The sequence below is a fragment of the Kryptolebias marmoratus genome, linkage group LG22 (assembly GCF_001649575.2).
Source record: "Kryptolebias marmoratus isolate JLee-2015 linkage group LG22, ASM164957v2, whole genome shotgun sequence".
In the NCBI taxonomy this organism is placed as follows: Eukaryota; Metazoa; Chordata; class Actinopteri; order Cyprinodontiformes; family Rivulidae; genus Kryptolebias; species Kryptolebias marmoratus.
The window spans coordinates 19,466,645-19,490,491 of record NC_051451.1 but is presented as its reverse complement, the minus strand read 5'-3'; the positions used below and the strand labels follow the sequence as shown (position 1 = coordinate 19,490,491).

Here is a 23,847-nt window from a genome sequence, read left to right as displayed (position 1 = left end):
GCTTGTGAAATATATTTCTGTAGCACATTGACTAATGATTAAAGGTGGAAACAAAGACGCCTCTGGGGAACAAACACACACTTCAGCGAGCCTACAAACAGCCTCATTCATCATGCAGAGAGAATGGCCGTGTTTGCTGAGTTAATACATTGCAGCTAATTGCCCTCGGAGCAGCCCAAACACTGGGGCTCAGCTAAAATTATTCCCCCCCGAATGGGGAAACTTGCTCAAATTCAGCTGATCTCTCCCTCACGCACCTACCCCGTCACCCCAGCATCCCCCCACCCNTGTCAGCCTGATATTCACTGCAGTGTGTGGATATTATTGCTTTGTATTGATTCAGCATTATTTTCTCTCAGCCGCTTCTTCACGGTGGCTGGAGAGGGAAAGGCCAGCGCAGCAGCAGTCACACCTCAGCACTTCCCATGCGAATTTGATCCGACTTTGCCTCCATTTCTACAACCCTACTTACACCTTACACTCTAATGAACAATATAGCTTTTAAAACGTGCTCTGGTGGTGATTTATAGGCTCTACAAAACAAGCATAAAGCCTGACTTTTTTTTTTTTTTCAGCGATCTTTACTTTTTTCTCCCGGCGTATTTTTTTTAGTCACGTCAACTAGCTGTACAAACGGCACGCAGGTCCCACTTTGATAAAGTCCTGTTTGAGGCACAAAGAACATTTAAAGTCACATTATCAGCCTGTCTAAAAATACCAGGCACTAAACAATACGCTTTCACGAAGCTACAGTTTTGCAGATTTCTTGGAAAAGCCACTCCAACCGCTGCTGCCTGAGCTTGCGAATTCGCTTACAGCATGCAATCTTGACACAATCTGAAACTGCCTCGCTCCCTCATATGGCACTGCTGGCATCTTTGCTGTGTTACTGACAGGTGTGTGTGCTTATATGTGTGTGTGCCTGCGCTGTGCTGATGCATGAGCCTGCAACAGCCAGAGGGATGTAGAGAGGGTCGCCAGCCCGAAGGAATGACCTGCTTGACGAGCAACTGGTTATCTCTTGCTGGAAAGATGGTATTTGGCATTTGTTTAACCTTGGGAAAGTTGTGTATGTATGTGTGTGGGTGTACGAGTTGTGCTGCATAATATCCATACAGCTCCCTCAGGATCGTATCCATATGCTAGCTTTGGTTTGGTAATACCATCTGAGTGATTATAATGTCGAGGTTCAAAATGCTGCAGTATCTGACTGAATGATTATATGAATACATTAAAACGGTGTTTTCAGTTCACAACTTTCTGTGCTTGCAGCGCACATTTAGTGGAAAGCATACACGCTGTGTTTATGTTTATCCATGTAGGTCAGTTAATAATTCAAAACACTGCTGTTATTTTGAGCTTTTTAATCTTCTTTGGTTTGTTTGTGGAACAGAAAGGGAGGAAATTACAGCATATTTTTCAACAGAGCCAAACAACTAATCCATTAGTCTTACAAAAATAACTAAATCTCATCTGGGTGTAAATTGGTTTGGTTTAATTAAGAACTATATATCTAATTACATTACATTCATTCAGCAGATTTTTATTCTACAAACTAAAATCATTCCATGCATCATTTTTTGGGCAGTGTGGAGCTTAGCTATATGATACAAAGATAACTGAGCATGTAATCTGGGAAAACTGGGACTCAAACCAGCAACTTTCAGATCTAAAAGCAATAATTACACCTTCTGAACTGTCATTTTGTGGAGGGGTTATGAACACATAATATCTTACCAGTTGTTGATAGCTTTTTGAACAATCTCAGTTTAGAAAAATAGAGTTTAATTCTGACTGATTAATGAGCTCGTCTGAGTAATGACTCATCTAAACGAGGCCAAGACTAAAGTTGCTGACATCTGTAGAACAACTCCAATCTCAGATATTTCAAAGCAGTTCATGAAAATGTTATTTTATAATCCTCTATTCTGCAGCTAAATTTGCATTAAATGGTGATTCCAGCAGAAATATTATGATTTTTCTGCACTGAAAGTGCTGCTGGAGCTATTTGAGCTTGTAGAGAACCATGAAATGCTATGTGCTAAACTGACTGCAATGTACATGTTTATATTATTAAAAAAAAAGATAATCAACAGCATTCGCATGAGATTGGAGCTGATATAAGATGATATGAAAAGACTAGCAGTTAGCTTGTTACTCTGTTTAGACTTTTTCAACCTAAAGACCTTTTTATAAGAGTTAGATATGAACTATCGTTTTAAGGATTACTTATCTGTTTCCTTTTGAGTTACAGCCACTCCTAAATGATGTTAAAGGTACTCATTACAAAGTCATAAAGTAAGCAACAAAATCCACAACATAGTTTTCTCATATCGATGGTTATAGTGTTCTTAAATGAAAAGTTTGCAAGCAAAATTTGCGACCGCCACCGCATGTGTTTGTTTACCTGCAGAAACAGATGAACTGAGTGAAAATAGGTCAAACATTGTGACCTACTTTGACCCACAGTTCTTGGGAGCAGACTACACCCAGCCAAATGTAGGTCAGTCACATGATTCAAGCTTCCTTGTGGCTTTTAGTGGTGTCAGTGTTTTGTTTACACTGAGTGTGGACCCGCATTTCAGAATCGCATTCAATATATCTGGAAAACTACTGGACTAAAACTCTTTCAAAATGCATTTGATACAGTTCAGGAAAACCTTTTTTTTAATGTTTGATTTCATACTTTGCAATGAGTGCCTTTAACACACTGAAAACTACTAATAAAAGCAACCACCTGACTTATCTGAAGCACCATTCTTCATATTTTTAAGCGAAATGACATCCTTTCAACAAAAATCAATATTTGTCTCGTGGTGTTGAATGAAGCGTTATGAAATCATATTGAATGCAACTGTGAGGGAGTTCACTCCCTTAAAGCAAGGATAACTGCGTGCATAGCCATACTGTGTCATTTATAACTGCGGGCCAAAATAACTCACCTCTCGTAGTGTCTCCGTGTACAGGTGGCGGCACTTGTGCTGCTGGGGTTGCCACCCAATTCATCATACACATGTTTCCATTGTCTGCGGACTGTGATCTGCAGGAATGGATGAAAAGACACAGAGATAAGAGAAGAAGAAGAAGAAGAAGAAAAAATAAGGTCCAGAAGGACAAAATGATAAGACAATATAAGAAAATGAGACCAGAAGGTGAATAATTGAACAACTTAGAAAAACATGAGTGGGGAAAAAAAAGAGAGAAAACACATAAAAGGCTGACATCATTTCAAGGTCTTAGGGAGTTACTGAGTCATAATGTTCCAGTTATTAAACACTACGCTCAACTCTCTAACACAATAAGCTCAAGTTAACATCATGCAGTCAGTTGTTCCTGTTATAATCCCTTATCCCATAACAGATTGGAATAACGGACGAGGCTCTGTCATAAAACACCAAAACCCAATCTGGCACTGAGCTAACAAAGCCTCGACATGAAACAAACAAAAACAAACAAACCAAAAAAAAACTAAATCAAACGCAGATATGACGGCTTTAAAAAGATATGAGCCCCAATTATATGAGCCGTATCCTGTTTACGGTCTTATCTGGCTGTCTGTTTGGACGGCGTTATGCAGCTAGTTAATGAAGAAACAAGCATGAGCAACACACTCAGTGACTTAACATCAAACGCCGACTGCACTTTGGAAACACGTCGCAGATGAATAGTGAATGAATAAACGGCAACTGAGGCTGCCAAGTTAAATGTCTCATACACCCTTATTTCAGGCTCGTGTGTGAGTGCTCGCATCCAGCGTACACTCGTGGCTACGTATGTGCATTTTACTTCATCTCCGACGTGGGAAAAAATGAGCGATTTATCCAATTTCCTTCTGCTCTGTGCCGAACAGAGGAACATGTGTTTTCCACACCAAGGGGGTTTTGAAACAACAGCAGCATTTCTGCTGAAAGTGGCTCTGAGCAATACTTTCTTCTTGGGAAAACAGTGACTGACCTCGAGGGGCAAAGAAAGGGCAGAGAAAGAAAAGACAACAACAACAATAAAAAACAAAAAAAAGGAGGGAGACAGGTAGGGGACGACATCAGAGGGAGGGGATGTGTAAGAAAGCAGAACAAAAGACGGTAAATATCAGGAGTGAAACAGAAAGAAGGGGGGGGAGATGGAAGAATGGAGGGAGGAGGGACCTTAACACAAGAGAGGGAATATATTGCCACATATGTGAATACTTACCAACTCATATCCTCCGAGTTTCTGAGCAGCTTGAAACATGGTCCAAAGGTTGACTGTGGGAGACAGAAGACAAACAAGGCAGTTAGGAACTCTGGGAAAGGGCTTAAGCTGAAACAAAATACGTCATATACAGTCATTACACCAGAGGGAAGGAAATGAATATTTTGATCCTTCAGTCAAGAAAATAACAGAACGTATAAACACCATTACAAATTCAAATATTTGAGAAGTATCAGCGGTTATATAATCGTCATGCAGAATTTAGAATTGTTTTACAGCTAAAATTAGCTTCCCAGCAGCCAGTAAGTCATTAAATCATGAGCTCGTTACTGCCTGCCACTGAGTGGTGAAGGCGGGTGATAATGTTTTGTGTCTGCGTGCATGTTCATGTGTCTGCTACCAAAATATGTCCCGATCCACGGGACGAATTATAAAGAAACTTGCAGGAAGCAGTCACTGGATGTGCAGCGACAACTGCTTAACGTTTGGAGCCAACCAAATTCAACATGGTTGCCGCTGCCAAGTGAGCTTGAAACACACAAAAATGGCTACAGCTCAGTTCATTTAACAGACCAGATTTGACGTGTTCGTAACCGAGAGTCATAACGGCACGTACTCTGAGCGTGACATCTCCCGATGACTTCATTTCAAGTGCGTCATTTCTCAAAATAAGACCGCGTGATTTTAAAACGCTAAAAAAACGGCGAGCAATACGCATTCCTTCAAGGAATGCTAGGCCTTTAATTAGTTAGTTGGTCTAGAAATCAAAAAATGAAATGGCTTTTTTTTTAAAATTATTTTAAGCAAAACAATGCTGCACTTCAGCTGAAAGGCTGCGGATAAATACTGAGTGCTTGTACAAACACCGCAGTGTGTTAAGATAAAACACATGCTTCTTTCTGACAAAGACATTTCTGTTAATCCTCAGCTGCAGCCTGCAGGTATGAATGAAAACCATTAAAAGGATCAAACACTTGGCAATTTGCTCAAACTTCTGTTTGAACTAATGCAAATTAATTTGCACTGATTTCCCCTTGCAAACAGCCCGTGACAGGCCGTATCAAAATATAATTTTTGTGTAACATTTCGCCATAAATAGCCAAGTAAGTTTTCAGAAAGGCTTCAAATGGCTGTCTCTCCTTAAAAGACAATATTTCCCACAAACAAAGAACCTTAGGTTCATTGGGGGGCGCTTTGTGCCAATGACATTTGTATTTGCTTTCTGTAACATCATTGTTTAACATTTTTATATGAAGGCCTATAAATAAGAAAAGGAGGCCTCGCCTGGGGAGAAATCCATCAAAATTCAATCTGTGCGTACACAAAGCCTTGCATTTGTCAAAATGACATTTTCCTATCTCCGCATTTGACAGCATTGATTTTTTCCTTCCCTCCTCTCTGCGACCGTCAATGCTCGGGTGGAATAACAAAGGGAGCTGGGTAGGTTTTTCTGTTTGAACTGAGCACGCCGGCACATTGTGCTCTCTGACTGTGGAAACAGAACGACGGTCTATTTAACTAGCTTGTTATGCATCGACTGTAATTACCACAGTCGCACGCGGGATTGGGAGGGGACGGGACACAAAGGAAATGAGAGAACATGCCTTTTCTTAGATGTCTTGTCATTAGTAATTTCTTTTCTTAATTCCCCTCTGTTTGGCAGGGGCAATTATCACTGAGATAAGGATGACAAAACAGGAACACAATGCAGCCTCAATGACACACCGATGGCATGGCAATTAGACAACAAGGCTGAAAGAGTGAGACAAATTGGAACTGATGTTCACAATCACATGCTGATGTCCGAGCACTGGAGCACACGTGTGCACACACACACACACACACACACACACACACACACGCACACACACACTTACTCACCAGTTAATCTCACAGATCAAACATAACCAGAATACCCAGAGTGACTACTACTGCTACTTTTGTGTCGTTGCTCTAATGCACGATCTCTCTAACACGCCTTACAACTTAAAAGGCAGCAGCTGTTGAGTTACAGGAATAAACTGCAGCTACGGTTATTAGTCATGTTCTCTCAAGTATTACTGGGTTTTATTCTTTTAGATTGCTGATGACTATGAAATAAAAATATCTCACGGAGCAGAGTAAAACAAGAAAGAACTGAACGAATTATTTATAGAAACAACAATTTGCATAAATAACTGATTTGTTTTTTTGTTTTTTTTTTACAAACAGAAACACTGAAAAAAAGTTCAAATCAGAGAACTTCTTGGAGGAATGCATATTTCCCGCCACGCAAGATCTGATACTCGTAAATGCTTAGCTGTGGCGGCCATCTTGCATTGGTTGTTTATCAGTTATAGACAGATAGCTAAAAGCTAAAGAAGCAAAATGCTTGTCACAAATAACAAGTAGCAAAATGCTAGCTAAAATACTAATAATATCATAACATTAGCTAACAGCTAAGTAAAGCAGAACGACACCTGGAAGCCTAAAGAAGTAAAACACTAGTGAGCAAAATGTGAGCTTAAAGTCGAAAAACACTAGCTAAAAGCTAAAACCAGTAAAACTCTAGCATAAAGCTGAACAGTAGTTAAAAGCTAAAAAAGCAGAACACTAGCTAAAGTGGCTCAACACTAGGTAAAAGATGCAAAATATGAGCTAAAAATTAAAGGAGCAAAACATGAGCTAAAACCTAGAAAAGTGAAAAGCTAAGAGTAACAAAACACTAGCTAAAAGCTAACACTGGCAAAAGGCTAACTAAAAGCTATAGGTAACAAAAAGGCTGACTAAAGGTCAAAGCAGCCAAAGGCTAGAGAAAAGCAACAAGTAGTAAAAAGTAGCTACAAGTAGCAAAAGAAAACAAAGTATCCTGAAGCAGATTTCAAAGAGAACAATGTCCCCGAAGGAACTGAAGGGATCTCAGTATTTCTAATATATGTAAATAAAGTTAAATATTTTAAAAAGTATAAACGTTACAAAAGCCAAAATTCCTCAATGAGCTGAACGTTGTGACACATGAAAGACTGAAATAGTATAACGTATGAAGAAATAGGTTGCAAAAAAAACGTACGGAAAAATATAAAACAGGAAAAGAATCATGCGAAAGCTGAATCACCGTTCACACAGTTACAGCATTTACAACAAGGTATGAAGCATTCCACATGAAGCAGACAGACAGGACTGTAATGGTTTCCATCAGCGCGCTGGGATCTACACAAATACAAACGTGGTTCACTTTCAAAACCAAATAAAGCTTTTGTTGGAAGGAAATCAAATGGACAAGTCTGGAAAATCGTTTGAACATCTGTTGCGCTGTTAAACTCCAAGAAAACTTTATAAAAAAAGATTAATACTCAAACGCCACAAAAAAAATAGCATAAATTCAGTTTCCATTACATGAAAGTGGGTTCTTTGATCTTCCAATGCATTTGTAGCGGACTTAAAGGGGAAAATATGAAAAATGGCAGCTGATTACATCTGAGGGTTCGGATTAATTGTGATGTGTTTTCCCTTCCCCCCCACCTCCTTTTTACATGTGCTGATGTGCGCTCGCTGCCAAGGACGAAGTTAAAACAGCATGATTTTAACATTTAATGAGGGCGTGTGCTTATGATGTGTCTGCTTTTTTAGATTCAGAGTGTGCGCTGTATGTAAAACAGTTGGAACGCGGACCTGGACTTTATTCGGCGCTCAAACGGAGGAATGCCAACCAGAAGTAAAGCGTGTTGGGTGTATAATTTTCCTGCTGTCTCTTTCTCTCCCCGTCTCCCCCTCACCTCTCTATCTCCAGCAACCACAACGACCTATTTAAGCTACAACATGTTGGCAGCCAAAATGACAGGACTGTCAAAATACTGTGGTGGTGTTAGCAGAGTCAAGGAGACCACAGCTTACCTTCATGTAATAGTTTAGAGTAATGAGTTTTACAGAGCTATAAACTGTCAATGCTACATTCAATACTCCCTCCCTCTCCTGCCTCCTGTTAATTATTGCCTGCCGCCGAAAAGTGAAAGAGGACGATAATGTTTTTGCCTGTGTCTGTTAGCAAAGCATCTCATAAACTACTGGGTGGATTTTAACGAAACTTTCAGAGAGTAATCACTGGATGAACATCTACGACTGGTTAAATGGCAGAATCGACCTGATTCAAGATGGCTGCCATGGTCAACTGATCTTAAAAAACACCTAAATGACCACACTGCAGTCAGTTTTACACATACGAAGCTAAAATTTAGCATGGTAGCAGCTGAGACTGATCTCCAACACATTTTATGAGCAGTAACAGATTGCACATGGATATTTGTTTAAAAATGTGGCTAAAAATGATTTGGAGTCAAGTCTTTGGGTCTGTTAGCAAAATATCTCACGGATCACTGGATGGATTTTAATGAAACTTTCAGGAAGTAGTCATTGGATTTACATCTACAACTGATTAACTTTTAGAGTCACTCGATTTCAAAATGGCCGCCACAGCTAATCAACTTTTGCAAACACAAAATGAGCTATGACTCGGTCAGTTTTACAGATATTGAGCTAAAATCTGACGTGATAACTGAGAATAATTTACAACACATACTCATACAAACAGATTATAACATCTTGGAATATTGCACGAGATTGCACATAACATGACCTCAGTTAAAAAGACGCGAGCGATGTGGGTTCCTGCGAAGCCTTTAATTTACAGACGTTATTAAATTCTGATCCGAGCGGCTAAATCTTCTCCCGTCTCCTTTAACATCGTCCTGAGTTCCCACTGTTTTGTGAAAATCGAAGCAGAGATGTGTCTTCTCTCAAGATCAAACCCTTTAAACAAACACGCATTTTTTTTTTCCTCCTCCCAGTTTCCAGAGACCAGAGTGAGCTTTTTATGATGTTTATGTGTGTGTTTCTGCACTCTGCCTCGTGCACCTCCAGTGCAAGCCGACCTATATTAGAGATCTTTCATCTCAGGCAGACGTGTTTCCCATACATGTGATGTTCTTGAACGCTGTTAAAGGGCGTTCTCGGCCTTTCGCAGGGAAACCTTCTGACAAGTGTGAGAAGATATTCTCCCCAACATGAAAGCTAGCTAAAATGTGCTCTGACAGAAAGCCTCCCGAGTTCGTTTTTTTTTAACTAGCTGTTTTTCCACTCAAGACTTTACATCCTTCAGTTTATTATCACCACAGACTCCTTAGCAGCCGTGCATTTTCTGACACTTTTTGCTATAATATGTGCGGTAGCTGGCAGCTTCCCCCTCCGAATCTCCAAAAACGCCTGAACGGGAGGAAGTCTGACTTGACTGAAAAAGAAGACACTTCTGTCTCGCGATCACCGAAAGGCAAAGGCAGAGCGACGTTTCCTGAACCGCCGGATGGATTTTAATAAAACTTTTAGAAATTTACCATAGGTTATACATTTACAACTGCTTAACATTGGGATTCAACCCAGGTTAAGATGGCCGCTTGAGCTAGCTGGCATTAAATCAGCCAGATTAACAAATATCGAGCTAAAATGCGTTGCGGTGGTAGCTGAGCGTCATTCCCAAGACGTACGCCAAGCGTGACATCCCGTGATATCGCCCGAGTTGGGGTTTGACCCAAACAGCTGCAGCTTCTCTCAACGCAAGATGCTTTCAGTCTAAAACGCACGAAAAGGCTGCGGGCGACGTGCATTCCTTTGAGAAATGCCAGTCCTTTAATCTGTTTAGTGAAGATGTGAGGGATTAAAATCCACACAGAGGATTTCTTCATCTGTTCACCATCTTGTAAGACTCAGAGAGCCGCTTCGCTCTCGCACCGAAACTTTACCTCGAAACACATTATTTTTGCTTCTTTCTGCCCGGTTACAAGCTGTTGTTTTTTTTTGTAGTGTTGTATAATGTGATTTTTTTTTTTTTCTGTCAGAGTTATAGTACTTTTATGCTCATTTCTTACAGGTGTTTTTTTTTTTTTTTTTGTAAGCCTGACTGTTTTTAATCTCTCAGCTCGCTAACCTTCCCCACTGGCAATGTTATGACCTAAATTTTCTCAAAACCAAAACCCAGCGGAAGAATCTACACACACAAAGTTTACTACGGCTTCCACAGCTCTTTGTTTAAACGCCGCCCGTGAGGGAGCAGGCGAATCGGCTGCGCGACTCACTCTGTTTGAAGCCGAGGAAGGGGATCCTCTCGATGGGCGTGTCTCTTTCTTTCATGTACTTGTAGAGAGCGACTAAGAAAGCCTGCTCCTCCGCTCGGCTCTCCTCCGATGTTTCCTCGTCGTCCTTCTCCTCCTTCTGCTCGCTCTTCTCCTCCCTCTCCTTTGCCCGCTCCCTGTCGTCAGCCGAGGACTTCTTGCCGAGGCCGGCGGGCCTCTGCTTGGCCGCCGTGGCTAGCCTCCCGTTGGGCACCGTTTTGTAGCCGGGCTTAACCTGCAGGGAGAGAGAGACAGAGCGAAAAGCCGGCAGGTGCGTTTAAAGGAAGCGCCTTCAAACTGAAACGAGGTCAGACGGCAGTACGAGAGGCGTTTGGATTTAAGGGCAAACAAATATTCTTTGTGGCCACCGAGGAGGCCTCTCCTATTGATTATCAATGGAGCAGCTCTTGTTGTCGTCACACATTAGGCAAAGATAAGTTTGACTCCAGCTTTGAGGAAAAACAGCAAATATTGATTTAACTGTGGAAGGTCACGGAAAAGACAGCAGTGGAAGATTTTTCACTTTTCTTTTTCAATATTACAAACAGCATAAGACAGTGAAACCGGTTACATAAGCACAGAAATTCCACTGTTTTAAGATGCTATCAAAGATAGTCTTAAAAAGACATCTCAGAGTCTTGTTTCCTGAATAATAACAATAATAAATTTGAAACAAAAACAGCTGGAAAGTGAACGAGGACAGTAATGGTTTTGTCCTGTCTGTGTGTGTGTCGGTTACCAAAGTAGTTCATGAACCCATTGAGCAATTTTTTAACAGAAATCTGCAGAAATTAGTCACCGGATACACATCTACAACTGATTCAAGATGGCTGCCACAGCCAACTGACCTTGAAAAACAGGAATGACTGCAAGTCGGTCAATTTTATAGATACTGACCTAAAATGTGGCGTCGTAGTAGCCGAGGCAGATCTCAAACACAGATTCTGAGCACAACTTGGATTTAGCTCTGGCTGTCTGTTAGCAAAATATCTCATGAACCACCAGACGGATTATAATGTAACTTTTTTTTTTAAAGTAATCACTGGGCGTACATCTGCAACTGATTACCTTTTAAGACATCCCAGTTTAAGATGGCTCCAAAGCATGGCAACACAGTCGTGGCTGCAACTCAGTCAGTTTTACAGACATTGAGCTGAAGCTTGACGTGGTAGTAGCTGAGAGTCATTCACAACACACACTCCGAGTGGCACATCTTAGGACATTACATCAAAGTGCGCACAGCGACTTCCAACACGGGCGACGTGCATTCCTTCAAGGAATCCCCGGGGCTTCGTTTTGTCTCGTTTCCCGCTTAAATGAATGTTTAGTTCCCTTCCTAAACTCACAGCTCAAACAGTCCAGTGATTTATCTGTATTTAGAGTGCTGCTTCTTTTTAATGGAAACTTTAGAGAAATGAGATAAACATCTTGTTCTTCTGTGGGATCGTGTTGTGCTCGTTTTAAAGTCTGTTTCTGTGTTTTCNGGGGGGGGGGGAAGGAGGAAGGAGGAAAAATGAAAACAGAAAACGAAAACAGGGTTCGCTTGGGAACAGATGCTAATCAGTCAACAAGTCGGATTATTTTTTTTTTTTAAGTATATTGTCCTAAAACTGCTTTAGAGGTGAGCTCATCAGAGACACACAAAGCAAATAGTTTGATAATCACCCATCAGTCATTTCAAAAGTGAAAACCCGGACTACCTCCCGTTTACCTGTGCTCCACCTGTGTCAGATTATGTCACGTCTTTGTGTAACAGGTGGCCTTCAGAGTCACATGGTTGTTTTCTATTACACACACACACACACACACACACACACACACGCCACTGCTCTGTAGGTCAGAGTGGATTGTTTGGAAAGCTGAAGCGCAGTAGCCTTGTTCTGAGGCTGAAGATGAAAAAAAATGATAACCTGGAAAGCAGCCTGTTAGCAACTCAAGTTAAGCCTTTAATGCAAAAACGAGAGCACAGACATTACCGCATAATCCTCCTCGTACTGTGAACTTAATTGTGCCGCCTTTCATACGAGGTCAAATACATGCATAATAAACCCGTACTCTTTGCCTCCTTTTGTTTGTTTTTTTCTTTAAACGCACTCACTGCAAACTATGAATTCAAACATTAAAAAAGGTTATCCTGAACTATAACAAACGGTGCAGTTTGAGAGTTTACTCCAGTTATTTTCCATAAATATATATATATATATTCTGAAGTACGCACTAAGTATAAACAAAGGACTTTATCTGCATACTTTACTCCACAAATATGAGCGTAAATACGACACATCAAACTCTTAATCAGTTCTTTGCCGTTGTCGACCTGTTTCTGTAGGTAAACAAAGGACAGATGTTCCCAAATTTTGCAGATTTTGTTTCTTACTTAATGTTTTTTTGTTTACCTTTCATATATCCAAAGACCTGCCCCCCCCCCCTCCAGATCAGAGCAAAGTCAGTCAAGTTATTCCGAGCATCTTATCTAATCTCACCTTGGTCGTCGCTTTGCTCTCGGGGCTCGAGTGGTCCTGAGCTGCTACAGCTGTTGAACCCTGCGTGGACCCTGAAGAGCCTTGACCCGGAGCCTGACCCTGGGAGTCCCTCCTCTGAGAGATGGACAGCTTTTTCTTTCGAGGTCGCCCCTTCAGGTTGGGAGCTGAGGGAGAGGAAACAGTGAACGGGATTCATGCATTTTGGGCTGCAAATCAATTCCCGCAAGGGGACGATAAAGTGCGTCGTAAATAACTCACGGGAGGACTGTGTGATTCTCACCACGCTGCGGCAAAAAACGCTCGTTTTTTTATCTGAATAAACTCTATTATACAGGAAGAACAATAAAACAACAACAACAAACAGGCAGAAATGAATTTCCTGTGAGGGAACGTTGACTTTTTAGCTGAGGAGAATCGAGGCAATGACAGGAACATTTACGACCTGGAAAAGGAATTTCATAGGCCTGCTAGTCTGCAGCTAATTATTTCTAAACTGGATTAGTGCAGCATTGTGCTGAATGGGGTAACAGGCTGCCAAATTGTTCCAGTGTGCTAGCAAACACGAGCCTCAAGTTTCCTTCGAAAAAAAAATAAAAATAAAAAGGAAAACTGCATTTCCATTTCAACACTTTTTTAGGGCAACAAAACAGTCAAGCAGTCAGTAAAATAATGCAAATGACAGACGCCGGTTAACCAGCAAGCCACAAAAAGGAAAGAAACATTCAACAGAGACGCCACAAAAAACAACTCTGTGTTACTCACCACAACATATATAACATGACAAAGCTGTATTTTGTTATTTTTCTTATCATCTCATCGTAAAACATGACACTAAACTGCAGCACTTCAGGGTCATCTTGGCTCTGCGTTTGGTTTTGTGTGATTAGTTTCCACAAAAAAAAAAAAATACCCCAACACAGCTAATTAAAAACACATGAACCTGCCTGATAGGAGCTCTTTTGTTTGAAAGGCTGGCAGACATAATTGCTCAGTTCACATTACACATACAATAAAGTATTTAGGCCCTCCAAGTCCTTTTTGAACACCCACGTTTATGTCAGCCAGCGATTGTAATGTAACTTCTTGGCGGAGTGCCTCGAATGAACGCAACAGCGCCAACAGAGATAAAGCTCCAAGGAGAGAAGGAATAAAAACATTGAAAAAAAAACCAAAAAACTTCAAATGAGCTAAGTTTAGTCACGTATTTCTCTTTGTCAACATTCTTTCTCTCCATCTGGGGCGACGGTTTCTATCTCTGTCCAAGGCTGCTCTGCGCCAAAAACGACTCTGGTTTTTTTTTTTTTTTTGTCAGGGGCAAATTCTCGTTGAGCGAAATGTTCCGACGACTCCGGGGCTGGACGAAGCTCGGGAGTCATAAGAGGGCTAAAATGCTCTGGACTCGGCGGCCTATCGCTCCGTGTTGCTATCATCGCGACTGTGGAGGAAAACAGTGCGGGGAAATTTCCAAGGACATTGGTTGCGCATTTGTCATCTCTTCGGCGCTGTGAAAACAAGTTTTCAACACTGTAATCTTCACTTAGAAAGCTCTGGGTGTGTTCCTCCCTCCTCTGGGTTCTCGTCTCACTGCTCTCGCTGCCTCTTTTATTCAGCCAATTACCTTGTTAGGCTCAGCACTCATCATAAATCTGACTGTTTAATCATTTGCTTATGTTTACTTTTAAGGGACGAGATACACAAGTGCGCAATATGTCAAAGTATTTGTAGCCCAATCACACTGCAACGCCTTCTATTTCTCCAGTTAAAAAATAAACAAACAAACAAACAAAAAAACAATTTTCATGCCACAGTTTTAAAAATGATTGAGTTTTTGCCCTTTTGTTCAAATCTTACGATACACAATATAGTGAAATTTAATGTAATCTGTTTGTGCTCGAAATATATACTGTGAATTACTTTCAGCTACTACCACGCCAAATTTCAGCTCATTTCTTGTAAAACAGACTGAGTTGCAGCCTTTTTTGTGTTTCCTACATTTGATTGGCTGTGGCAGCCATCTTGAATTGGGTTGACTCCAAAAGTTAATTAGTTGTAGATGTATATTTAGCAAAGACCTTCCGAGAGTTTCATTAAAATCCAACTAGTAGTTCATGAGATATTTTGCTAACAGACATGAGCACTAACAAACACACTTGCATGTACATTTCTGCCCACCTTTCAGCGGTAGACTGTAATAATTCTGTTAAAATCCTAAAGGAAGTACCTGACAACTGCATGTTTCACACAAACTGAAAACACATGCGGTCTTGCAAACCCCAAACACCCAATGAGCCACTCGCTGGCCGGGTTTTTGAGCAGAAATTTTTGTCCTGGGTGAGGTCACACTCAGAGTGCGGTTCTGTTTTTAGTCCAATCACTAACCCACCCTGACACCCAACACTCGCTTACATAACCTGCCTGTCTGTTTACATTTTTCATCAGGTCGGACACTGCTGCGTAAGAAAATGGTGCAATTACAGCCAAAAAAAAAAAAAAATCCCAGCGCCGGGGCACAGAACGGGCCTCATTTCATCAGCTCACTGATGGAGGAGGAGACCCAGAGGATATTTAAGCTAATATTACCGTGAACTCGGGTTAAAAGGTGCAGTCGTGTACTTTTTGTAGACGAACACAACAAGGCGCAGGAGGTCAAGTGGAGGCGCCGCGCGGCAGAAAATGTGCTGATCTGAAAGAGTTGCATAAGGGAGGAGCGGCCAGAGAAAATCAAACCGACTCTGCGGATTGATTTCCCCAAACGGAAAACGTGGACTTTTACAGTCTGGAGAGAAAAAAAAACCAAAACAAAGTCAACATCACAAGACAATGATTTTACAGCGCCCGTGGAGATGGGGTATTTTTACCACTCTGTGGGCATTAGATGTTTCTGTCAATGTACTAAAAAAGATCACTTATGCACAAAGAATACTTCCCTCTTCGAGCTAAAAACGGCCACCTACAGCCGCTGACCAAAAATGGATGCTGATCAAACTTCCTTGTACTTTTCTTTTTGCTTCTCATTAAGTCAGTTGGGGTTTTCCTGTCTGCCTCGGACACTAATACAAATCGGAGACAAACGTGCCTTAAAATGGCTCCCGTTTGCTTACAAAAACACGCACAAACAGCAATGTAATAGAGCAATCTAAGACACATATCCATGTTGTGATTAAAGGCCCAGCATTCCTAGAAGGACTGCACATCGCCTGCCGTCTTATGACGAGGAACGACGGAGTTGCAGCCGTTTTGGTGAAACCTTGTAAATGGCGTTCTGCACGATCACATGCGATACTGGCCCCGGGGCTCTGACTATCATGTCTCGTCAAAGTCACGACAGCTCCAGCGGCGAGGACTGCAGCTTGTTCTCTGACGTCTAAATGCTCTCGGCTGCTGTTAGCTTTAAAACAAGGCTCTGTTTAATAATTTCACCCCCTCAGAATCAATTAAACACCGAAGTAATGCCGTTCCGATGATGTCAGTGATAATGGAAAAACTCATTAAGGACAGCTCAGGGACGGTCCTGATAGTTCCGCGCTTCAGCGGCGAAGAGCCACGGGGAACCCAACAGAACGTTCTGATTGACTGAGGGGCTGCTGGGAGTTCTGCGCGGTGTGAGACAAATTCTACTGATGGATGTCTGCCACGATAAAGCTCGATATCTACATGCCCACTTAATGAAAAGTAAAGAAAAATCCCCTTTAAGTGAGCGCACCATTGTGCTGATACTGTGCTTTTCTTTTTCTTTTTTTTTTCCTTTCCTGCATTAGTTTGGCAAACTGCAATAAAAAGATTTGGGACCTAAAAATACTTTGATGTACTTAAGCAGATTAGCAGCCAGCTCATTCCTCCGTTTGGCACTTTTGGCCCAATAACACTCAGGAGAGTGCAGGTTTTATTTTGTTCTTCGCCACACTGGTAATATCAATCAAAGCATGTCTGAACAAAGAATTAAGGAAGGACTTGAAGGAAATGCATATCGCCCGCCGCCTTTTAAGCCAGATCGGAGTTATGGATGTTTTGGTCAAAACCTCCTAAATGACATTATGAACGATCTCACTGCAAGTCGTTTTTGACCCTCACCTGACGTTTTAGCACCGACATCGCATTCGATTTTTAACCAAATTGTCCATTTTACGTATTACGCAAATACAATCACTTTAGTTGCTGCAGACTGAACCGAATTGAATTGGAAGCAGAGCAAACAAAAGCCCCACGAGCGCCGATTGTTTTTCCACCTTCTTCTTAGAAGTCCTTGAACATTTCAAAGGGCTTTGATCAACCGGAGCTAATGGCTCCTTCAAGCCGAAATCTATGTTATAGCTGGAAAGTACACAGGGTTTTATTAAAACGGGCTACATTTTTCACGTGTTTACCAAAATTGAAAAATACAACCTTCAGACAACAGACGTTTTCAACTGAATTTCTGACTTTTTTTTTCTGATTTTATTTTTCTAAACACACAGAGTTTTAGCCAATCAGAGCCAGCAGCTAATCTCACAAACAGGAAAGGAGGTCATATCTCTGCAAAGCTTTGATCTCTAAAATCAAACTTTGAATCTGGCATACAGGCAATTTTTTTTTTTTTTTTTTTTGCTAAAACCTTAAGATTTATCGCAAAAAAACAAAAAACACAAAAACGTCACAAGGTCAATAAAAACATATCAAGGAGAATTTATTTAAGGCTCTGCTGGTCAAACTTTAAAGACGGAGCAGAGAAAACACGAGCTAGTTTGTCTTATTTTTAATCTTTAGCTAAGAAACGACGCAGCAAAAGCGAAATATATTGGTCGGGACTTTAACAGTGGTCTGTTTCTGTTCTTATATTTTTCTACATGAAAAATGAGGGAAAATCGAGTAGTGTTAGTTTAAATAATGCAGCTGCAGGGAGTTATCAAACTGCATTATCTCTCTTCCCCCCCCAAAAAAAAAGACTGTGTAGTTTATCCTGGACTAAAGAAGATAAGAAAAGAAGCATTAAAGCTCCCCATGTTCGCGTTTAGAGAATGTGATCAGCTCGTATCAAATCATTTCACCCAGCTGGCAACCTTCTGAGGCACAACAGACGAGTTGTTGTGTTTAGTAGTCCTGTCAGCAATCACTGAGCTAAAACTTATCAGCTTGTTTTCTTATTTAAATGTTCAATTTTTCTTTTTTTTTTTTTTTTCTGTTTTTGGTTCCTTCTTTTAAAAACCCAGAGCGAGCGCGTATCAGCTCGAGAAGAAATTGGTATCAAAGCTGCCAAACAGGAAGTGAGATGATATCTCAGCACCTGTTTTGTGCGTTGACGTCAAACTTGGCGTTTGGACTGTGCGCCCCGTTCTGAGGTTCAGAAGAAAAAAAACAAAAAAAAACCCCCTCCAGATTGTCTAAAGTGGGGCGCTGCAGTATCCGTGCATCAGCACTTACAGCCACGCAGAGGAAGTTGTCATGGTGACGGTGCCCTGCTGAACTGCTTGAGCCCCCCCCCCCCATCTCCAAATTCAGCTATATTTATCTGCTGTTAGCCTGCCAACATGTTGAATTAGCAAATAGTAGTCTAAAGTGCCACTGTGCTCCATGTAATTAAAGCCCTAATGATTTACAGTTTTACCATCACTCGCCGCCAAAAGGTGATGGTGAATGTTGTTGACCAAGCCTGTGTGTGCGTGCTAGTGTCCGTGTGTCTGTTAGCAAAATATCTCATGAACCACTTCAGGGATTTTAATGAAACTCTCAGGAGAATATCACTGAATACGCACCTACAGCTGATTCACTTTTGGAGTCAACTCAATTCAAGATGGCCGCCACAGCTAATCATCTCCAGGAAGCACAAGAAAGGCTGCAACTCAGTCAGTTTTACAAGACATGAGCTGAAATTTGGCGTGACAGCAGCTGAAAGTAATTCACAACACATATTGCGTGTACGAACAGATTACATGAAATTTCACTTTATTGCATATCGCAAGATTTGACCAAAAAAGGCTATAACTCAATAACTTTTCAAGATTTGCAGTCTGATTCCCAACACGTTCCAAGTGCAACGGATCGCACAAAATGTTTGTTTTAAGTTTGTCATTAACTACTTGGGAGTCAACTCAAACTGTCTGTTAGCAAAATATCTTGCAAACCACCAAACAAACTTACAGGAACTAATATTTTAATGCATTTCTACAATTGATTCACTTGTGGAGCCAATCCAAGATGGCCAACACAGCCAACTGAACCTTAAAGAACACAGAAATGGCTATAATTCAGTCAGTTTTAGCGACACTGAACTCAACTTTGCTGTGGTCTTGGCTGAGAAAATTTCACAACACATACTTTCAGCGCTACTCCTCACACTTTGCTTACAACTTGAACATTAACCACTAGAGTCAATCCTGTCTGTCTGTTATCGAAATGCCTCCTGAAACACCGGTCAAACTTTATTGAAGCTTTCAGAAAGTAATCATTCGTCGTACGACTGATTAACTTTTGGAGTCAATCCAATTAAAGTTGGCCGCCACAGGTGACAAAAGTGGAAGCAACGCAGTCAGTTTTACAAATATTGACTTGTTGAGAAACACGAATGAAGCAACTGATAAAGCAACAGGTTACAAAAATACTGAGCTGAATGAAGTCATCCTACTTCAGCTCATTCTGAATAAATGAAACAAGTGATCTGACTCATCAGATGTGTAATAACATCCACCCAAACTGTGACTGACTGACTGGATGACTGGATGAATGACTGAACGACTGACTGACTGAACGACTGACTGACTGACTGGATGAATGAATGAATGAATGAATGACTGACTGAATGAGTGACTGGCTGACTGAATGACTAAATGAATGAATGAATGAGTGAATGAGTGACTGACTGACTGAATGACTAAATGAATGAATGAATGAGTGAATGAGTGACTGACTGACTGAATGACTAAATGAATGAATGAATGAATGAGTGACTGACTGACTGACTGACTGACTGAATGAATGAGTGACTGAATGAATGAGTGACTGACTGACTGAATGACTAAATGAATGAATGAATGAGTGAATGAGTGACTGAATGACTGACTGACTGCACCAGCAGCAAAATGTCACACCTGCAGTTTCATGAAACAAAACTCCCCACTTGCGTTTGAACTCAAACTCTCGTTTCTGCAGTTTACCATCAGCTTCCTGTGAACATGAAGTGGTCCAAGTTCAAACGGAGAGGTGAAGGAGGATGACTGAGGCACGACTAGGGAGAGAGGCTGTTGAAGGGAAAACATGTTTTGACATATTCTGTTGTCTCACTTGGATGCAAATTCACCAAAGGCCTGACACCCACTCAGCAATTATGAGCGTAGCTGGCAGCCAAAGCTAACATTCATGTTGCAATGCTCAGCCTTGCCTGAACAGCAGAGAATTCCCCCCAGGACAAATTACCGTACTCTGTAATACGGAGCAATTTAGAAATTAAAATTCACCCTCTACATAAACAAAAAATTATCTTTCTCAGATCAGAAGTGAAGTGACCAAGATTTAACAGCTTAAAAAAAACAATTACATAACATCCTGCTGATAACACAAACCAGATCATCGCTGTTTAAACTAATCAGCAACTAAAGTCCCATTCCAGCTTCATTTTAACTAAACTCTGTAAGAAGTATCTTCAAATTCAGTGTGAAATCAAATAATGAGGTAATGCATATCATCCACCGCTTTTCACAGAGTTTTAATTAAAGATGGCCGCCATCTTGAATGGGACTGAAGTTTAGGATTTAGAGGGTTTTTAAGCAAATACAGTGTACTGTCACACATAAAACATCCCGCTATGACCATCCCCTTCAAGAGAAATGCAGCCGTGCATCTGCAGAAGTGAAAAAAGGAGTCCTCCACCCTGCCCGGGACAGATCTGTAAACGAAACTATACCTGCGAATACACCGACGCGGGCACAAAGAAGGCCATTCAGGTCCGCCGTGCCGGGTTACAACGCTGGAAATTTACAGCGAGTCGTAAAACATAAAGCGCCACAGCAGCGGACAAACACCTGGACTCCGGGATCCCCCACAACGGAAGAAACTCAGTAAAAACAGAAGCAAACATTATCCCCTTAAACAGTAAAAATTAATTCACGGGCAAGAAGAACAACAACACCTGCCACAAATAAACAAAATAAGCAGTAAATAATGAATAATCCATGACAAACCATGATACCAAACACCCTGTGAAGCGACTCCCAAGGCATAAACTTTAATCTGTAGCGCAGCGGAGCGTTAAACGTGTGATCAGTGAAGTGATATTACACTTTGGTGGAACATTTTAACTCCACTGGAGGCACAATGGAGTGACAGGGGGAGCTCCAAAGCAGTAAGACAACAGACCCAGAGAGAGTACATTAAATATATATTTATGTATTTATATATATTATTCCTCAGCGAGTAGTGACGGGAGGCAACATGTCTTCACTATACATCAAAAAAGCCAAGAGATTGGAGGGATTTCAAGTGTTTGCTGCTTAAGAACTGCATGGATCTGACCACAGTTTCAGGAGCCAACTCTTTTCATTAATTCTTTCATGTTATTTGAGAGAAATGTGTTTGATGCTGCTTTTTTGTGGATTTATAGCCCATATAAGAAGGCTCTCAGTTCAGTTTAAGAAGTTTTATTCACAAACAGACTATAAGATGGAGGAGCCAACACAATAATTAGGGAAGATTTGCTTGTTAAAGTGGAAATAAATTAAGAGACACCTGATAATGTTTCCAGAGGATATTCAAATCTGCTTTAATGTTGCTTTTCAAAATGTCTTTGAATACTTTAATTTAGTTGAAAACAAAGAAAGAAAACAAAAGTACTCATAAATTATTCAAACATGTCTTTAATTATTAAGAATGTTATAATTTTGCTACCAAGATTGGGGCAGAGATAAATACATGGTTCAGCATTCACGCTATTGTTTTCCTATTTGTTTGTTTTTTTGTTTATTAGCTGTTTACCTACTTCTACTTCTACCTGTCTCCTTTCAGCTAATTGCTGAGACTTTAAGGTTTTGTAACTGTTATATTTTTCAAAATATTTAACTTTAGTTATAAATATTTTGACCACTAAAACAAATCTCTTCAATTCCTTCAAAACAGTTTATGTTTTTGCCTTTTGCTACTTTTATCTTTTATATAACCTTTTTTCTCCTTTAAGCTAGTATTCTGCTACTTTTCGCATTTAGCTATCTTCTAGCTACCACTTAGCTACTTTTACATTTTAGCTTGCCTTTCGCTACTTTTAGCTAGTATTTTGCTACATTTAGCTAGCATTTTGCCATGTTTATTGTTTAGCTAGCACTTTATTTATTTTAGTTAGTATTTGCTGCTTTATTGTTCAGCTTATTTTAGTTTTTAGCTAACCTTTTGCTACTTTTAGCTTGCGTTTTGCAATTTATTCCTAATGTTCTGCTTCTTTTAGCTTGCATATTTACAGAAAATGTCATTTTAGTTCATGTTAATTTATTTTACTTACTGCTGAAGCTCTAAGCTGAACGTTACACAACCTGGCGTAACTGGAATAGGCAAAGGCAGACAGAACCTGGTGGATTTTAGTTCAAATGTAGAGCTTTTTTAGTTTTTAATTGGCACAATGAGGGCACAGGTCTTGTTGGAGGATGTGTCCTCTCTAACGTCTCTGCCACAATGAAAACTCAAATTAGATGCTAAGAAATTAAAAAGCTAACTTGTAGAAAAACATAAGTTTGATGGTTTGTAAACATGCAGTGAGATGTGTGGAAGGGTCAAAAAAACACATTAATGCACCAGAGAACGGAGAGAAGAAGTAAAAAGGATTGAGCGGAGTGCAGCATTCAAAACAAATATTTGAAAAGGACGTGTTTTTATTTATTTATTTTTTTTTCCATTTTTCCGCATGTGAAGTTGCATCAGAAGCTTCATCGTGCTCTCTGTGATTATGTTGCGGGCTGCGGCCGCCGCCACATACTAATGTGAGCTGTTTTGGAAATTCTCACCAGTCCTCTGTTCCTGCGCTCGAGGCAGATGCCAGCGAAGAGTCATTTAAGAGACACGCTGACAGCCCAAAACACAACAATACAGTCATACTTCAAGCAGCACTATCACTGCAATCATCGAAAAAAAATTACACAATGTGCCCACAGAGAGCGTGGGCGCGACACAGTACACTGTTTTGTTTTGTTTCTTATTAATCATCAAATCCTCCATAGCTTGAAAGATGATCCAAAAGTGTTGATTAATTTCACTTTAATTTAAAGGTGAAGATTACCGCTGATTAAATCAAAAATAAAAAAAACAACAATCCATAAGAAGAGTGGATTTTAATGATCCCGACACGTTTATTTTTTGCTCATGGATGCAGCTTCAGTGCCCGTGAGCTGTTCTGGATTTAATGACGCTGAATGCTGATAATGAAAGCAGTTATTACACAAACACAGACGAGTTATTCCTGCTTTCAGTCTAATTTTTCTCTGACATTTAGAGTTTGATAAACAGTGTCTGAACGTTCCTGTGTTGGGAGCTGGGCTGGTTGTTGTTTTTTTTAGTTTTTTTTTTTTTGACTCCTGACAAAGAAAATCATGGTAATAAAGCCTTTAAGAACACTTGCTCGAGAAAAAAGGCAGGGATTAGTCGAGCCTGTTACTAAAAGAGGTCTAACAACAATCCCCCAGAGGTGCAGCCGACTCATCCACAGGTCCTCAAACGGCTTCTTGTAAACAGGTCTTTCTTTCTAAAAATGACACTGCTGCTGCCTTTAAAAGAGCAAGTTCACCCCAATTACACACACACACACACACACACACACACACACACACAAAACCCCTAAAGCCAATTATTTGTACTCTTTTTTTTTTTTGTTCATATCTCTTTTTTATACATCCATCTAAGATTTCTCCAAGCCGGTGCCGCCAGGGCCAGACAGTAGTCTGCTTTTCGCTGATCTCTGAATAGAAAAATTACATGTAAAATTACACTACCTGCTCTTTGAGAGGCGGTGGGAAAAAGCTGCAGAACACCAAAATGACATATTATGACCTTATAAAAATTGTTAGAGGAAAATGGGGGGGGGGGGG

General features: G+C 40.6%; 1 protein-coding gene across 2 annotated transcripts in view; it reads right to left on the bottom strand.

Moving 5' to 3' along the window:
* Positions 1–23,847, bottom strand: part of arid5b (AT-rich interaction domain 5B) — an 87,369-nt gene that overhangs the window by 10,884 nt on the left and 52,638 nt on the right. For both annotated transcript variants that reach the window (XM_017431534.3, XM_017431542.3), the window contains exons 5-8: positions 12,815–12,978; positions 10,296–10,566; positions 4,192–4,244; positions 2,943–3,040 (exon numbers count right to left, since the gene is read on the bottom strand). In XM_017431534.3, coding sequence (XP_017287023.1) covers positions 2,943–3,040; positions 4,192–4,244; positions 10,296–10,566; positions 12,815–12,978 — 586 coding nt within the window. The remainder of the gene's footprint in view (positions 1–2,942; positions 3,041–4,191; positions 4,245–10,295; positions 10,567–12,814; positions 12,979–23,847) is intronic.